This window comes from Leptosomus discolor, chromosome 7 (assembly GCF_034619465.1).
Source record: "Leptosomus discolor isolate bLepDis1 chromosome 7, bLepDis1.hap2, whole genome shotgun sequence".
In the NCBI taxonomy this organism is placed as follows: Eukaryota; Metazoa; Chordata; class Aves; order Leptosomiformes; family Leptosomidae; genus Leptosomus; species Leptosomus discolor.
The window spans coordinates 60,601,975-60,620,503 of record NC_141397.1 but is presented as its reverse complement, the minus strand read 5'-3'; the positions used below and the strand labels follow the sequence as shown (position 1 = coordinate 60,620,503).

The 18,529-nt window shown below is 49.3% G+C and overlaps 1 protein-coding gene across 1 annotated transcript; it reads left to right on the top strand.

Moving 5' to 3' along the window:
- Positions 1-701: 701 nt before the first annotated feature.
- On the top strand, positions 702-10,297 carry CLDN11 (claudin 11). The gene is made up of 3 exons (XM_009955813.2): positions 702-927; positions 3,688-3,852; positions 10,065-10,297. The coding sequence occupies exons 1-3, from the start codon at positions 702-704 to the stop codon at positions 10,295-10,297; spliced, it is 624 nt and encodes a 207-aa protein (XP_009954115.1).
- The last annotated feature ends 8,232 nt before the right edge of the window (positions 10,298-18,529 follow it).

Sequence of the window (18,529 nt, the reverse complement as noted above, 5' to 3'; positions counted from 1 at the left end):
AAACACACATTGAAGACTCCGTGAGTGTCAGTTAATACTTCTGCAAACCCTGGCACAGTCGGAGAACACAGCGATGGGTCTCTCTATGTTTTTGCAGTTACTGAAAACATCAGGAAAGACCCAAGATGGATTTTTGTCCTTTTACTGCAGCCGTGCTGATGGCTTTGATGAGATGATCGATTCCACTTCTTGAGTAACCCTGTCTGCCCCGTTTCTTGCCCTGTCTTTCCATGAAGAGCTACCGGTGTGATCATTTGTCTTCAGCTTGAAAACACTGCCTTAATTTTTCTCCCTTGATGCTAAATTTTGAATAGCCAGGCTGTTTGCATTTGAATAAAGCAGCCTGGTTTGTTTTTCAAGCTCGGGTGGGTGTAATTCTGCGTCTCCTCCTCTCCACACCGTCCTTCCCCTCCAACTCTCTCGATGAACTGGCAGAAGTTGGGGCTCCCCGCTCGCTCCTCCCATGCGTTGTGGGGCTGGAGGCAGCTCTAACCCCTCCCAGGGAGGGAGCTGGGCAGAGGCAGCTGAGTGCCTGCAGCAGTGCCTGAGCAGGGACCTCGTCCTACCAAAGCCTCGTCCCTCCTACTCACAGCCCGCAGTAGGTCCCAGCAGCCGGGATCCGGAGCAGGGAGCTCGCCGGCCGGCTTCGCTGAACCCCTGCGGGTGCCCTCCTGTCCAGCTCGCCCCACCGAGGGATCGATATGGTGGCCACCTGCCTGCACCTGGCCGGATTTGTCTGCAGTTTTATAGGGTGGATCGGGGTGGTTGTGGCAACGGCCACCAATGACTGGGTGGTGACTTGCGGCTACACCATCACCACCTGCAGGAAAATGGATGAGCTGGGATCCAAGGGGCTGTGGGCAGACTGTGTCATGGCGACGGGTCTCTATCACTGCAAGCCCCTCGTGGACATCCTCATACTGCCAGGTACGTGCGCCCCGTCCTCCCCCTTCCCACCCGGAGGTGAGGAACCAAGCCTTGCTCTGAGCAGCACAGGTCCTGCTGCCGGAGGAACTGATGCTGAAGCTCCTTCAACTTCATCAGCGCAGGAGATGGTCCATTAAATATGCTAAAGAATGTGACTGGTAGCTCTTAACATGATTCTCATTAAACGATACCTGGTTTTAGTCGTATTCAAGTGTCATGTGTTCTCTGTGGCTATTAAAGTCCAATTAATGTCTAATCGTTGCTCTTAGTAAACTCTTGCTGTTCCTTTCACATCTTGCATCCAGATTGCATTGCAAAACATGTCTAGTATATTGAGGTATAACAGAGTACTTCAAGTTTTGCTTTGAGATGATGATGAACTGTTACAAATGTTAAGGTTCTATTCCTTACAATGATTTGGAGTATAATGAATGTTCCAGCATCTATTATTAAAGCTGCTGTGGCTTTTAATCTTTTGGAAGATTGTCATTAGTCTTGATGGTCTCACCCGTTCTAAGGCAAGACAGAACTTTTACATGGCAAACATGTAACTACATTTAACTTGTCTTGATATTTTCTAATTATATAGAAATTTTCATCTATTTCACTGCAAAGCCAAAATTAAGCAAGGTGTTTAATCAGTATTAATATATCTTTTGAGCTAATTAAACCTGCCAAAGTCTTGTGTGGTCTTGTCCATGTAAGTTTAGTTAATGATCTTGCCTGTTTCAATCACTGTTAACTCTGTCGCACTTCTTCATTACGCTGTGTTTTGGATTGTGCCTCCTCTAGCATGTCAGAGATGCCTCTTCCAAAGCTGACAGGGTAGAAATAACCATTCCTTGTAGTTTTCTTTCATGTTTCCTTATTTATTTCTTTAAACTGTTGTGGAAGTAACAGATTATTTCCAAATTTCTCTCTGTTACAGAGTCTAGTCTGCATCACACAGTGCTTAGCAGCGTTGAATCTCTCAGACTAGCTCCTATTGTCCCTTCCTCTGTGTACATATACTTTTCTTTTAGTAGGTTTACCTTCCTTGTTGCCAGGATCATTCAATGTGATCTGGCACAGAAGACAGAGAAAAGGCTTGCCCCAAAGAAATGTTCTTGAATGAAATTTAATAAATAGGTCTTTCAGCAGCAGAGAGCAATGCTTCTCTCCAGCAGAAACAAATCACAAAACAAGATGCTGCTGCTTGTAAGCTGTTTGATATTCACAGCTTTCCACGAGAGGGAAATTTGTCCTGGTGTGCCCAATAACTGAAATGTATTGAGAGTCTTTCATTGCCTGAGACAAGTCTTTAAAACGAATGTGGTTTTATTCTCATTTAATCAGGATTGACTGCACAGAAATGACACTGGGCACTGCCATCTCCTTTGTTTAGGGTCTCATTTTCTGCCCTGAACTCCTCAGGTAACTTTTTTTGTTAAGTTTCCTCTTGGAAAAAATCAGGCGTATATTCAATATGCCCAGAGACTACATTTCCAAGAACGGTAAAATCCTTATTCCTGGTTTCTTACCTGTATGTCAGCTGGACTTGCTTGAGGGATGTTTGCTGGTATTGTTTGAGGCATCACTCACCTCTGTGTCTGCACATGGCAGCTTCATTTTGTTAACATGAGGAGAGGGAGAAAGCCGGCATGCTCACTCTGCTGAGAGTGTCCCGAGAGCCTGTGGAGGCTCATTGGGCACTGGAGCAAATCTAACACTTGTTCTTCTTCTTTTACATGCAAGAAGTGACCCGGGTTTATTTATTTATATAGAAGTTTTATATAGGCGCTATAAATTCTATATAAAGTATATTAAAATTAAATTATATATACATTATATATAAAATACATGAATTTTTAATACATTATTGTACACAGATCCTCACAGAGTGGTAAAAATGTCACAGCCCTGCCCGGCATGCCCACAGCCCCCATCCCCTGTTGTTCCTCGCTGCCTTGTGTCAGGCTGCTGCTGCTGCACAAAGGCAGGCAGGACAGGGGTGGTAACTGATGAAATGCCAGGGAATCCCATGGTGTCCGTAGGGACCCAGAGGAATAACGTGGCCCTTGGTTATGGCAACTCAAGCAGCTCAAAGTGCAGGCATTTCTTCTCCCTAAGGAAGAGCTGTGGCAGCAGTCAGCTTGAGCCACAGGTCTCCTCTGAAATCCTGCTGCCAGGCTGGACTCCTGAGGTGCAGCATTGGGATGTGGCTGGGCTTGCCGAGCATCCCTTCTCCTCCCAGCTCAACAGCCCTCAGCTCCTCAGGGCAGCTGGTGGTAGTACCTCACGGGCCTGCATGCTTCAGTAATGGGTCTCGAACTATTCAGCCTTCCTCTGGATGACTGTGGACCCCCTCTGCTCACAGCAAGCTGCTCTTTAAGGCTTTAAATCCTTGTTACTTAATCAAAGATCTCTCTATGAATAGATTCAGGAAAACTCCTTCCTAGCTGTTTCTCCTACTTTCCCCTCCCGTATTTTCCAGCTCCATGGTTTCTCAGTGTCTTGCTGGGAAGAGCTCATGTTTTCCAGGCAGTGCTCTTGGTTCATTGGGAAATTTTGAGCCCACACATCCTGTGTTCATGCACTACCCACCGTACTGAAGTCTCGTTGTCTTATGCCTGGTGAAGATTTAATGTTTACACAAAGGATCGAGCCTGCCTCCCCTTCTCCATGCAAGTCTTGGGAACTAATCAAACAGGAGCCTTTGTCCAAAGGTCTCCTTCTCTTGTGCCAAATAATGAAAATCCTCTTTCCTTGCCTTGCCAACAGGGTATGTCCAAGCATGTCGAGCACTGATGATCGCTGCCTCCGTCCTGGGTCTTCCCGCTATCTTCTTGCTGATCACGGTCTTGCCCTGCATTCGGATGGGCCATGAGCCTGGAGCTGCCAAGTACCGGCGCTCCCAGCTGGGAGGGATCCTCATCATCCTCCTGGGTAAGTTGCCCATCAGGTGTGGAGAGCCAGAGGTCTCTCTCCGATTCAGGATGGCATGGTGCAAGTTGGTTGAGCACGTTCACCTGAAAGCACGGTTGTCCAGGCTGGGCTGACCCTGAAGTTTTCCAGCATCGCTGCAGTCTGTGGGGCGAACAAAAGGCACGAATGGGGGTGGAAGGACAAAGACAGAAGGCAGGGAGCGAAGCAGGGCGAAGAGGAGAGGGCTGCGAAACCCTCCTGAGCATTGTCTGGTGGAGTCCTCGGTCACAGTCACCACCTGTGCCTGCGGGAGGGCGATAGCTGTCGCACACAGGCAGCTGCCTGCGGACACCGGTTTTGCTGGTTCGCTGTGGAAGTGATGCTATTTTTGGAGAAGGGTCTAAACTTCCAAGCTGCTTTACAGGGAATGGATAGCTTCCAAATTTTCCCTGGGCATGCAGCTGGGTCAAAGTAAGCTGAGATGTTTGGGAAGGGAAGCCCACGGCTGAGGGGGTGCTGGTCCTGCGGGGACAGCAGGGGAGGGAGCAAGGAGGTGGCGTGGACCTGGGAAGAGGGCTGGCATGTCCCCTGTGCCTCCCAACCCCCTCTGGCCAGCCTTCCCCTTGGCCTCCAAGTTCCCCTGGGAATTTCTTCCCGTCCTCAGTGCCTGTGGAGGAGATGATTGTTTTGAGCAGCCCAGACTGTGGAGCTCATTGTCCCCAGTGCAACACCTGCATGTTCTTGAAGCCTCGTCATCTCAGCAACAGGCTGCGGTGCCTTGTTTTTACCCGTCTGTGTGGCAGAGGAGGAGGGGTGACGGAAAGTGGCCTCTTTGTGTGGCGCTGCTGCTCGCTGGCAGCCAGCGCTGACATCATGCCCGTCTTCTTTCTTCTTCTTCTTCTCCTTATTTTTTTTTTTCAAGTGGGCACTGGATAGAGCTGCATGCTCGGAGGGCCTGTCCTCTGGACACTCCTTCCTTGCAAGCAGTCCCTCCTCCGGTGCCTTGGTGAGAAGCAGACAGTACAAATCGGTATGTCCAAAATCTAAGGGATAGAGACCAAGGGGCCCTTCCGATGCCTGTGGGGTTTAAGGGCACATTGCCACAGCTGGAAGTCTAAAATCAGCTTTATAGGGCCTGCTTAAGACATCCCAATCATGGACAGCCACTTTAGAGAGCTGTTGGAATGTGGCCTTCATCCCTGTCCTGAAACCTTGAGTCATGTATTTGAGCTTGGCAAAGTGAAAGAAAAAAAGTGTTGGTTTTTTTTTTTCCTGTGAATGAAATTTTAGTGTTGGAGGAGTCTGCTCTGCTGGATTTCCCCTGCCTGGGATGGGGGAGGCACAGCAGAGCTGCAGACATGAATTTTCTGTTCCAGTCAAGGAGAACCATGCTGTAGATCAGCCCCGTTTGCGTGGCTGCAGACGTGAAGGCAAGAGAATCGCCCCTAAATCCTGAAGGGCGACAGGATGACAGGACTATAGGACCAGGACACATATGGCAAAGATTTTGCAGTCACAGTATTGGGTAACGTTGGATTAGAATAAATGAAAACCCGTATCTTGCAGTGTTGCACCCGAGTTTGGGGTCTAGTGTGCCCCTTTCCCATTCTGGGAGTGGTGTGACACCGTGAAGGAGAATAGATGTAGGAGGATGGAGGAGAGGAGTTGTGGTGCTCCAAAAGCCAGGCTCCTTTCTGCCTCAGAACATGTTTGTCCCACTAAGTAGACCCTGTGAGGAAAGGAAATGTGTGTTTACAGAGACATCGGCTCTGTAAAAGGTGCTCTTTGGGTCAGGTTTGGACTTCTTACCAATTTTTACCCCTGTGAGTTTTGAAATATCTGCAGGTGAAGTGGTTTGCTTACGTCGGTGATGTCCTGAATGATCTGGGCTGGGAACAGCAGCCTGGTCACAATGTTTTGGTCACAATTACAATAATGTTTTAGTCACAATAATGCTCTTTTTGTCACATCACAAATGAAGAATAAATAAGCTCCTTCTAATCTTAAGTTTGGGGGCTTTTTGGTTTGTTTTTTTTGGGTTTTTTTGTTTGTTTGTTTTTTGTGTTTTTTTTTTTTTAAAAAACAAATAACAAACCAACGCACATTTATTTTTAAAAAACCCTATTTTTTCCAGGCTGATCAGCAAGGCAGTCTCTTTGGAAGAAGAATAATGTACAGAACTTGGGACTTTGACATTATTTAAGCTGATTAATGATTTGTAAAATGAGGTGTTACCATTCCAGAGCATTTAGTAAGCACGAATCAGGCCTCAAAAGTCCTAATACTGACTTAAAATTCATCATATTCTAGAAGTAATATGCCCTGGACCATTCTTATTTACCCTCTAGCCACTGAAGTCTCCTTTGTGGTTTTCCCCAACCATACAGGCTCCAGCCTTTTCCTCTAAGTGGAGACCAACTCCCAGAGCTCTGGTTAAAAGAAAACAAACCCTCAAACACTCACAGAGCAGAAATAGAGTGTGGAGATGTGAACAGGGGAGCCGGCCCCACGACAAACTTCACTTGTTTCTTGGGGAAGGGATGGGAGGTTGTCACTGAAATTTATTAAAAAGGAAAAGAGGGGCTGAAACACAGCATGGAGCCAAAAAAAAAAAAAGAAAAAGAAAGAGTTGAAAACTTGCCAGGAAAACAGTAGGCTCAGATATTCCATTGATTTTTGTGTCCACTGATAATAGCAGGCTGCGGAGTGCAACCTGTGTGCACGCCCTCCTATCCTGCCTGCTGATGTATTTATGTCTTTGCTTGATCCTATCTGTCCGAGAGAATTGATTTATTGCCGAAAACAACCGTCAGCAGAGGTTTGCTCTGAGCCGGTATGAAAACATTTCATACGCTAGTGTTGATGGAAAAACCCTGGCCCATCCTGTGTTGTTGATACTAATTCAGGGGACCCCGTGCTGGTAACCAAGCGGGCAGTTTCCTAATGGAGGTGAGGGACTCGAGACACTGGAAAACACAGATGAAAAATATGTTAGTTATTGGGAATTACCACTGTGAAATGGCCATATTAGCTATTGTATACTAAATAGAGGACATTAATAAGTTTTTCTGGACAGTGCATGAGATTTACTTGTAAAACCATAGAAAAAAAGGTTGCCTCAAACACAGAAAAATATAATCATGGATATCTATTATTTCAACCAAATGCTTTGAAAGAGAAATCTGTGTGCCTTTGAGCCAGCAGCTCAGAGTAATTAAATTTAGCTGTGAAAGAAAAGTATTCTTTCTCCTACAGAAAGCTTTTAACTTACTGTTCAGGAATTTGGCAGGGACTCACTGTCCCTTGAGTCAGAGTAATCCTGCTTGATCTCCCCCACCTCCCCAAGCATCTTCTGTGCTTCTTGTCTGTGTGTACTTCCATCTGATTACATTACGCCTGCAAAGTAGGGTATTCAGAGTTTCAGCTCAATGGATTGAGCCACTGCGAGTCCATAATCAAAAAGGACTTGGAAACGCTGGGAGCCTGGGATGTGTCCCTGTGGGTTCATGGTGATCTGACGGGGCGAGGACGATCGTACTGAGGATGACTGAGATGACTTTTGCAGGACTGCCTACTCGAGCTGCAACAAGCAGGCAAGCTTTCCCGTATGTCTGTGCCCCAAAACATGCTGTTTTCCCTGCTAGCATAGTTGGTCTCATAGAAAATATTCCTTGGGTTTGCAGTCTGTCTTTGATTTTTCTGCTAGGCTGTACTGGCTACAGCAGCTCTACTGTCTGAAGATATTCATATTTAGGGAGAGGCAAAAAGTCTCTCAGCATCAACAAGAAAGAGAAGGGGTAATAATTTCTATTCAACGAGTTCTTCCTTGTAGACAGCTATTTTAGTACTTGAAACTTGCCCTAAAAGGCCTTTTCCAATCCCTTTGGGTTTCTTGGCAAATCAACTATTTTCCAGTCTTTCTCTGTGACACAGCTAGACCAAAATTTGAGTTCACCAAGAAATACTGCGATTGCAGTCCTTTTCACATCTTCTCAGAGGATTTACAACCCAACCTAATCTATGCAGGGCGATGAAACCCAGTCCTGTTTCAGGGCGTTCCTCTTGCTGAGCAACGGGGTCACTGGTGACTGACGGCAGCTGGTAGCCTCCGAAGACAGAGAGGTCAAACTAACCCATGCAAAGTCCTTGGCTTGTGTTTCACAGCTTTCTGGTATTGTCAGTATTAAAATAAGGTGGTTTCACATGTAGTTGAGCCACATGCACAAGAGATGCCATTGTGTTAGCATCCTTGAGAGCTCTTCTCACCCCAGTGCAAGTGTTTTCTTCAGTTGCGGGGGAGGGTCTGGATAGATAAGGCTCTTATAGTCTATGGACATAAATATATATATGTATGTATTTACTGCTGACAGAAAAAGAAAAGATGATTGTGTCTTTTCGGACAACAAAGCATCTTGTTTTCTGGAGCCCATTAGAATGCTTTGCGGATTCCCAACTGATACATTTTTGTTTTAAAGCATTAGAGGCTCACGAGCTGTTGCAGGACTGATCCACACGCAGGAGAAACGCTGTTCTCTCCTCCCTGCCTCCTCCAAAAATTCCTTCCAAAGCCACAGGGTCCTTGCTTTGAGGAGGCCCAAAATTATTACTGGCTTTATTAGCATCCTTCAAATGTTCTGCTCTTTTCCATAAGAAAATATTTTCTCTCACAATAACTGCAGCTATTGGGGATGGGTTTTCTGCTGTACCGGCCAGGAGCTATGGTTTGTTCTCTGCTTTAACTAAACAATTTTATTTTTAATCTCACCCTCTTTTTTTTCATTCCTTCTTGCAACTTTAACTTTTTGACACTGCCTCCAGATACCTTTTAACGCGGTCGGTGGAAATCTGTAACGCTGCCACGGTCCTGTTATTGTTTTGCTCTGATTCTCTGATAGCCACAAGGATGGAGTCCTGCACAGCTTGTCCCGGAGGCAAGTAAATATTGACAGATTAATTCTTCTCAGATGTACAGGCCATAAAGGAGTATTGTTTTAGGATCTGCTCCTGCGAGGTGATTAACACCATCAACTCCTGTTGCCCTGGGTGCATGTGGGGACTTTGCAGGACGGAGGTAGGACCCTTGGTGAGGGTAGCGAGCGTGGCCTTGAGTAGCACACGGAGAATGCAGGGCACAGGTTTTCTCCCTGCTTGGGGCAAGCCATGTGTGGGTCCTGCACACTGAAACACTGCGGTCCCCGGCCTGGCTGCCCGCAAAGTCCTGAATTTGAACTCGCCTTACGGTCCTGAGGGTATCTCCTTCACCTGCCCAGCTGTCCTCAAAGCACCACTGCGGCAGCCTTCCTGCTTTTAGTGGCAAAAAAAAAACCCCTATGGAATTTCAAGCGAAGTTTGAAGTGGGCAGTTCTTTTTTGACCTGCTGTAGACTCCAGGTGGAATACTGTTTTCCCTTCTGCAGACCTTTCAGGTCCCGTTTCTATTCAATTTAATAGGCTTCTGGAGAGCTTTGCTCGGTTTGTCCACCTCACTTGATACAGAGAAATTTTCCACGGGGAAGTGGAATCTGCTTTCCAAAGTTGTGCAACATTTCCCTCTCCTAACAAACCTCCAACAATGCTGCACTGTTTTGTCCCTGCCCATTTTCTGCTTGTATTTTATAAACCCCGCTATGTCTTGCAAAGTGCTGGGATATTTCATTAATGTTTATGTGACCATTCAGTAGAGCAACCGCAACGATCCTGATTGACGTGGGCTGAGGACGTAGCACCTGAGTTCATGCAGAAATAGCAATTTAAACCTGTTGACTCTGGGACACGGATTTTACTGTCTCACCGATGCATAAGGCTTTCATGGTCTTGTTTCATATCTAATCTATTCCTAATCCTGCAGCTCTCCAGGACATCAGTTTCAGGGATGACTTTCATTCTTCCCCTTTAAAGATATTTCTAGGGAACAAATCTGTTTCCCTTGCAATAAATATATCAGATTGTGTCAAGAAGCAGTTGTTTTTTCTTCTTGGTGGTGCCTGAGAGAGATGGCTGCTCTCTCTGGATCTCTCTCCCCACAAGGCTCCCACGCTTCTGCCTGCTTGGAGATCTCTTGGACCAAGCCCTGGTGCTGATGCTCCTGGCTCCCACCACGGGACGGCAAAGGAGGAGGGATGGGCGTCCTCTCTGTCCCCTGTCCTGCAGAGCCTGCCTTCCCCTTTGGCGGGCTTTGTGTCCCCGTGGCGGGGTTGCACGCTGGAGTTACCTTTCCTTTCCATCTTTCCCCAGCCATGTGCGGCGTCGTTGCGACGATCTGGTTTCCCGTCTGCGCCCACCGCGAGACCACCATTATGAGCTTCGGCTACTCCCTGTACACGGGCTGGATCGGCTCTGCCCTCTGCCTCTTCGGCGGCTGCGTCATCGTCTGCTGCTCGGGAGACGCCCAGACGTTCGGTGAGAACCGTTTCTACTACGCCTCGGGATCCAGCTCCCCTACCCACGCGAAGAGCGCTCACGTATAAGCATCCTGGGGATGTCCCACGGCTGCCGTCGGATGCTTTGGCTGGTGGGTTTGTGTGCCCTGGGTTTACTTCTACTGACACACACTGCTGTCAGGCTCCCAGGGGAAGATGTAGAAAAGCAGCACAAATGTCTGGTAGTTTGAAGCGTTGTTCTCCCCATCTGTTCCCCCCTTCTCTAGAAAGAAAGCTCCAGCCAGCCCTACCTCTTGGTTCTCCCCATTTTGTCCTGACCACCTACCCCACCTTCTTGCAGTCAGGATGACTCAGATGGTTTGGGGTTGTCGTGTGGGTTTTAGGGTTTTTATTTTATTTTCTAGCTCCCCTGATTGTAGGAGAGTTTAAAGCAATAAGACAGAAATGAGAGAGACACTTTCCTGTTGTTAGAACTCTGGCAGCTTCTCCCACCATGTCACTATTTGCTTTCCCCTGTTCAAGGTCACTGCTTTGGCGCAGTTTGGGCGAGAGGGTAGGGAGGAAGGCTGTACTCTCCAACCAGGCAAATGTTTCTCTTTTGGAACAAGAGTAGGGGAATTTTTTCTGCCTTTCTCTGTAAATACTTTTGTATGACTTTGATCATTATAGTAACAGTGTTTCCCCCACCCCCCCAGTCATCAGTATGAAGGAAAAAGAACTCAAAGGTCCTAATCACACGGTAGATAACAGTGCCTTTTTATACAGTTTTAAATGACTTTGGGGGCTCTAATCCCCATCCTGTGGTTTGGTTTCTTTTTTTCCTTTGTACAGATCAGTTACTAAAAATGTATTTTTACATTTTTTTAAACTCCTTGCTTTCTTCTTCTAAATTTGTGTTCTGTCTTGCATCATTAAAGTAGCCCATTTTAACACACAGTGTAATGTATCTGTTACAATACAATTCTGGTGAATACTGATGATGCCTTTGTACTTTCAGTGAAATACTGTACAATAAATAACAGAGTACCTGCAACCACTGGCTTTTTTCCTTCCTTCCTGTGTGTTTCCGTAGTTAGCTTTTCCATGACAGCAGTTTCCCAATGATTGTGAAGATCTTTTTTTTTTTTTTTTTTTTAATACGAGTTCAGGACGAGAGATTCTGCTTTGCTGTGTAATTAAGTGGGCCTTTCGGATTTTTTGGGAATATTTGGAATAATCTTCCTCCATGGTACTGACCGCTGTCTTACCAATTCATTCTTTCGATGTTCCCAATAGCATCTTGCACCGTGTGTAATGGGTTTGTGTGGCGAGGTTTTGGTAGCAGGGGCGGTTACAGGGGTGGCTTCCATGAGAAGCTGCTGAAAGTTTCCCCTGTGTCCGATACAGCCGACGCCAGCCGGCTTTGAGACAGACCCGCCGCTGGCCGAGGCTGAGCCCATCAGCGATGGTGGCAGCGCCTCAGGGATAATGTGCTTAAGTGAGGGAAATGTTTGTTGCGCAGCAGTAATGGCAGCGAGAGAGAGGAGTGAGAATATGTGAGAGAAACATTTCTGCAGACACCCGGGTCAGTGCAGAAGGAGGGGGAGGAGATGCTCCAGGTGCCGGAGCAGTGATTCCCCTGCGGCCCGTGGTGAAGACCACGGTGAGGCAGGCTGTCCCCCTGCAGCCCACGGGCAGTGGAGCAGATGACTGCCTACACCCCGTGGAGGGCCCCCACGCCGCAGTATCATGCATCCTGAAGGAGGCTGTGACCCCGTGGGAAGCCTGCACCGGAGCAGGCTCCTGGCAGGACCTGTGGCCTGTGGAGAGAGAGAAGCCCACGCTGGAGCAGGTTTGCTGCTCGTGATCCCCATGGGGGACCCACGCTGGAGTGGTCTGCTCCTGCAGGACTGCACCCCGTGAAGGGGACCCACGCTGGATTGGTCTGCTCCTGCAGGACTGCACCCCGTGAAGGAGACCCACGCTGGAGCAGTTCATGAAGAACTGTAGCCCGTGGGAGGACTCACGCTGGAGAAGTCATGGAGGACTGCCTCCTGTGAGAGGGACCCCACACTGGAGCAGGGGAAGTGTGTGAGGAGTCCTTGCCCCGAGGAGGAAGGGGCGGCAGAAACAACAGTGTGACCCCAACCCCCATTCCCTGTCCCCCCGCGCTGCTTGGGGTGTGGGGAGGGAGAGAAATTGGGAGCAAAATTAAGCCCGGGAAAGAAGGGAGGGTTGGGGGGAAGGTGTTTTAAGATTTGGTTTTATTTCTCATTTCTCCTCTTTGAGTTAATTGGTAATAAATCACATTTGTTCTCACAAGTTGAGCCTATTTTGCCAGTGATGGTAAATGCCAAGTGATCTTCCTGTCCTTATCTTGACCCACAAGCCTGTTGTTATATTTTTCTCTCCCCTGTCTAGTTAAGGAAGGGGAGAGTAACAGAGCGGCTTTGGTGGGCACCTGGTGTCCAGCCAGGGTCAAACCACCACACAGTGGTACCGACTCGTGGTACTCTTCACATCGGGAAGACTTAGAAACCCACTGAGGCAGTGGAGATACACCCCCAGCACTGCTTCAGTGTGCTGAAGTTGAGAAGTCAAGTTGTTGGAAGCGCTCTCAACTAAAATAGGAGTCTGATCTGGAGTCGTCACTCTGATTAAAACTGTGTAAGATCAAGATCTAACGCTGTCCTTACCAGAGGCTGTAGCAATTTAATTACGTTGATACAAAACTCCACCTGTTCCCGGAGATGTTAGCTCAGTTCAAATAATTTGTGTAAGCCAGGCCTCAGCAACAGCGAAAGAGGAATAGCTGTGGACAAGGGGAAGAGCCCAGGTGTTGTGTGTAGGAGGAGAGAGGATTGAGCAAGCAGAGGGAAGGACCAAACAAATTATTCGGCGTGGTGGAGAAGAATTTGAAAACAAGGCTGCTAGTCAAGCCTCAGTGGATTAGGGACTATCCTTTCATCTTGGTCTACTTCAGCTGGAGAACCCAAAGTGGGTGAAACAGCCACGGGCAAGGATGCTGCAGCTCCCACTCCTCGCATGGAAAGCTGAGGGCAGAGCATCTAAAGGGAGTCAAAGGAGGGTGTCTGTGCTCCACAACGACCCTTCGCCTGCGCGGACGAGAGCTGGGCAGCAGCCCTAGCATCTGCCTTTAATACCGAGCAGCCTTGAATGTGTCTCTGTTGGGTGAACGCTGCATCGCTGCCCGTCCTACACAATGCCCCCGAGGCGGGCAGCGGCGCGGGGCCGGCGGCAGGACACTTGTGCCCATGACATCACAGGCAGGGCACAGGCAGTTGTTGTGCGCGCTGGGGAGATGCTCTAAGTGCTGCCATTGATGTGCGGGGCCCACGGGCGAAGGGGCGGCGCACAGATGTGCCAGCTTGTGCAGGCTGGCCCCGGGGATTGTGGATTGTGTGCCGGTGCCAGCAGCTTTAGCCAAGCAGCGGCTCTGCTGGTTAACCCCGGGACTGATGGCGGCGTGGGAGACCTCAGAGCAGAAAGCTGCTGGAACGCTGCCCTGCAAACACTCCTGGAGCAAATCGGGAGGGAAAAGCCCAGGAAAACTGTCTGAGATGCTTGAGGGGGGGTAGTTTGGCAAGGTGTTGGTGTTGCTGGAGGGGCCCCGGCAGTGGTGCATGACCCAACGAGGCATGAGCACTGCCAGGCAGCGCTTAGGGGTCTTTTGCTGCCCACGCCATTGGGCTACAACTTGACATCTTCAGGCTGGGGACCCTCAGCAGGGGCTGGTGCTGGGGCTCGGCTCACCCTGCCCATGGTTACCGGCAGCCAGCCCCAACTCCAACCCTTAAAAGGCCTTGGGCAAGCTGCTCGGAGGAAGGGTGAAGCTTTATTTTAGGGAAGAGAAGAAAAATCCAAACAAAGCAAATCAACCCCGGAGCAGCCGTGTGGAAAGAGGACATCTGCAACCGTGGGGTGCGAGGAGGTGGGGCCAAGAACGGGACAGGATATTAGTGCTGGCACTGCAGAGGGGAAGTGCTTGGAGTAAGCACAAAGAACATTAAGCTTTTCTAGTTTTTAAAGGATCAAAGGTGAAATACCTGTTTTGCACCCTCCCAAAACACCCCTCTCCCCCATGGGGTTCTCTTGGGCTGGGTTGGCTGCGGTGCTTTTGGCTCTTGAAGGCTTTTGGTGCTTGTTCGCTGACCCGAAGCCTTGAAATAGCATCAAATATAATTCTCCTGAGTGGAAAAACTGCTCCGCACCGTGTCTAGTATCAGCTGTGGAGTGGTGGGTGTGAGCTCTGGTGATCACCCCGATGCCCCAGCGGAGCCCTCCCCAGCTCCACCAGGACCAGCTACAGCTCCGAGTCAAGGGGGCCGTGCCTGGCAGCCGCCCCATTCCCCAAGAACAAGGCTAACAGGAGGGAGTCCAGGGGGGACACTGTTGGCCCTGAGCACCCCGAAGGGGAGAGGCAGCTGTGGCCACGTGAGCGGTGCCTGCCTCCCCGCTGCCCGTGCAGGGGGGTGGCGGTGCCTGTGCAGCGGGGTGGCGGTGCCGTGGCACCCCAATTACTCCAGGGAAAGGTGGGTGCCAGCAGCACTGCGAGCAGATGGGAAGATTCCGGCGCTCCCTGGGGCTTCGCACTGCAGTAGTCAACCTGTGGTCGTTGGCATTAGCTTTTTTTCTTTTTTTTTTTTTTTTTTTTTTTATTGTGTAAACCGATAACCTTTTTTTTTTTTCACAACAGTGCAAGTAAATATCAAAGTCAGCCCACTGAAATGGATCTTCTACAAAGGAAATTTTGAAGCACTTAAGGCAAGGTTTGTTCATCCTTATCTTCAATTTAGCGTTGAAAAAAATTGAGACCTTCAGGTACTGATTGGCTTAACAAAATTTGTATGGGAAATCTTTTTTTAATTATTTTTTGGTTTAGACTTTCATGTAAAAGATTTACATTACTATGGAAACTGATACTAAGACACATTTGTCTCCGGCTTTCTTTAAAAATCCATTAGGTCCTGTTTGATTTTTAAATGTAAAGGCACACAATAAAGCTTTATGCATTTATTAAAATATACAGATTTTGGTAAATTTAGATTTTTTTTTCTTAGTATCTTGATAATATATATATATATATATATATTATATGTATAGTTGTCAACAACACAATCGCCTGAAAATAAGAATCACTCCATAACATATCTGCATATTTTTTTTCTTTCTCATGACACACTACAAGATCCCATTGTACAATGCACCAATGGGCTTTTGGAAACCACAAAAAAATAAATTAATAGAACAAACTTTGTTTAACAAATACACCAATTTCATACCAGAACTGCAGAGAATTGTTACACCAGAAAGTACCATCTGCAAAAAAAGCAAGATATACATCAGAAAGACCAAACAAAACAAAGTGATGATCATTTACAAGCTGGATTTACAACATCCCATGTCATTCAGGGCGTGATTTCTCTGCCGCGTGGAGGGTGCTGGCGTGCTGGGCCTCATAGCGAGTGGTCGTGACTGTGTGGAGTGAATTTGTGGAGGGACTGAGATCTTATAGAGTCAGTCTGGAAGATTTGAGGTATTTATGCTCCGTCCGTATCGTGCATCGAGCCCCCCGGGCTGCGTGCCCTGCAGACGGTGGCCAGGCTTGGAGAGGCCATGTGCTCCCACTGGTGGTGGGAGCAGGATGGTACCACTCTGCCTGTGTCCCCCTGATGGGTCGGGGGTGTAAGAACCTCCTTGAGGGTGCCCAGGGGGAAAGGCTGGATTTTGGGGCTACAGCAAATCAAGCACTTGCCCCTCCTCCCAGCATCCGAAACCACCCGCAGGCCAGCGGTGCCCCGAGGCGATGGACACGCATGAACGGTTGAAGACCCCAACGCCCACTACGAGGGAAAGCACATGAGCTCCCAAACTGGCCGGACCTGCATGTGCCCCAGTCACTGCTGCCCAGAGCAGGGTGAGGTGACCCCGCTGCAAACCAGCCTCTCTGGGCACCATCCGCTCAGTCACTGGCAAACCTGGGCAAGACCCAACCTGTGGCTCGGCCGCCTTCTCCTTATGCACCTCTGTTTTAGGTGGGATGCGGTGGGCACGGCTCCCACCCTTCCGACACGGTGAGGGCTGACGGCAGCCCATCCCCATCAGATGGTGCCATGGCATCAAACGCTGTTTCCCAGCAGTCCTGGGGACACGGTGCAGCCGTCCTGCCCCGGTGCTTCCTCGGGAAGGGGAAGGAGGATGGGTGAACAGGAACAAGAGCAGCCGAAGGGCTTCACGCAATGCATGGATCCCATGGAGAGGTTCCTACAGACACCAAAGAGCAAGGGATCAAGCCCTTGTCAAGTTATACGGCATAACTAGAGCGGACATGACGACAGACACTGGTACTGGTAACTGCTCTGTAGCAAGAGATTAAGGCTGCAAAAGGAATAACAGGCTTCGATTCGACGGCGTACTTGGGCATTGAGTTTGTGGTTTGATAGATGCCTAAATACCGTGCAGAAGCAGGACAAAGACGACTACTTCAGATACGGTGTAGTACAAGAGCTGGTAGGAAAATAGCATCAATCTTTCTCCCTGAAAATGTAAAGCCAGACCTGTGAGGTGCCATCTCTCTTGGGTACTTCTAAGGCATCGAGGATGAGAGTAGCCAAGCGCGAGTGAGAGGTGACCTTCGCGAGAGGCGCCTGGCACCGCTAGAAAGGTTTCCCAAGCTGGCCTGTGAGCATTGCGCACATTGCAAACAGCTTTTCAGCGGGACACACTTGGGATTTGTGTGCTTGTAGAAGCGTGGGAGGGGCGAGCAGTGGGAGGGGATGCCAGAGCGAAGCTTACAGGTCCTTTTGCCAAATCCTCGCTCCCATCCTGAAGCCCTCTCAGAGGCCAAACTTCCCTTGGCTTGCCCGGGGTGCTCCAGGTTAAGATCTGCAGAATCGGGTGCTCTTCTCCGCTGGGAAAAGGACTGTAGTTTGTCACTGTTTGGGACAGGAGCTGCAGTGAAACTTTTTCAGTGAAGGGCAGAGCCTCTACATCAAGCCCTTGAGCCCCAGGAGCGATGGGGACGGGCGTGGGTCCAGGCACCCTCTGCACCCAGAAGCTCGCTTGCCCGCAGAGGGTGCCAGGCAGGCTCTGTGCTGTGTTTTAGGGGGCTGACCCTCATGGAGTGAACCGAAGTGTTAATGGTTCTCATCTGCCTTGTGTTCAATTGTCCCCTGGGATGCCAGCAGCAGCCCCTGGTACTGGGGGGTGGTGTGGGCTGCTCCAGGGGGATGGATCCGGCTGCAGCCTTCAGCAGCCAGGAAGAGGATGAGTGTCACTGTCTGATGGGGTGCCTCCTTGGTTATTATTTATTCAAAAGGATGTTCCTTCATTGCAGTGTTTTAAACTAAGCATGTTGGTGATGGGCTCCAGAACCGCTGACTCAGCAGTGCAGCGCCTCTCGGTGCTGGGGGAGACGGTGGCTGCGACCAAACCCCATCACCACTGACGGTGCTGAGGGGGTGCTGGCAGCAGGGAACCTGGTGGCACTGCTGGGGGTCACGGCCACGCTCGGGCTGTACTGGAGGATCTAACTATGAGAAACGTCCACTTGCTGATCACCTCTGCCCTGCGAGCCACCAGCTCTGGTTTCAAAGCGAAATACGGGCACTTATAGAACGAGCAGTGTTTCAGTGCTTTTTCATAAAGCATCCACCAAGCCAGGGTCAGAGATAGAGAAAACGGTACAAGGTGGAGACGGCAGCAGGGAGGGAAATTTCAGCAGCTGAGTCCTCTCTGCTTGCTGTGTGTGTCCCAACCCTGCCAAGATGTCGCTGACCCACAGACATTGCTATTTTGCAGCAGCACAGACCGTCCCTGAAGCACCGAGGCCAGAGCGAGCGCTGAGATGTGCCCACCACAGTGAGGGAATTACAGCGCAGTCGTTTTTGTAAAAGACACAGCGTGGTGGAAACAGCGCCCAGCCTCAGACTGGTGATGCTCAGAGAAACGGCGTGTGGTCCTCGTTGACCATTCACATGAGGTGTGTTGAGCCAAGAGCAGGTCCACAGCCCTCGCTGTGATCAGAAATGGGACCAGGCTCCCAACCGCAGATTTGGGATGCTTGGCCGTGCTGGGACTTCGAGGTTTGATTGAGACACGGACTAATTTTGAATCACGCTTGGATTTGGGGTGTGGGTATGGACAAGTGGGTAGCACTGCTGTGTGCACCAAGTGCCTTTGTGCCAGAATGGACCATGGAAACGCTGTGTGATGGGACCGATATCCCTGAATCCACCTCTGAGCTATTCCCTTGAAATGGGTTTGTCCATCTCCATTTCGTACCTACCTACACGTCTGTCCCTCTGGCTCAGCTGTTAC

Bases quoted from the DNA above. Each gene is read 5' to 3' on its own strand.
- CLDN11 (XM_009955813.2), top strand. From the start codon at position 702: ATGGTGGCCACCTGCCTGCACCTGGCCGGATTTGTCTGCAGTTTTATA. The intron at 928-3,687 runs GTACGTGCGCCC...CCTTGCCAACAG, and splicing joins GGACATCCTCATACTGCCAG to GGTATGTCCAAGCATGTCGA. The intron at 3,853-10,064 runs GTAAGTTGCCCA...ATCTTTCCCCAG, and splicing joins GATCCTCATCATCCTCCTGG to CCATGTGCGGCGTCGTTGCG.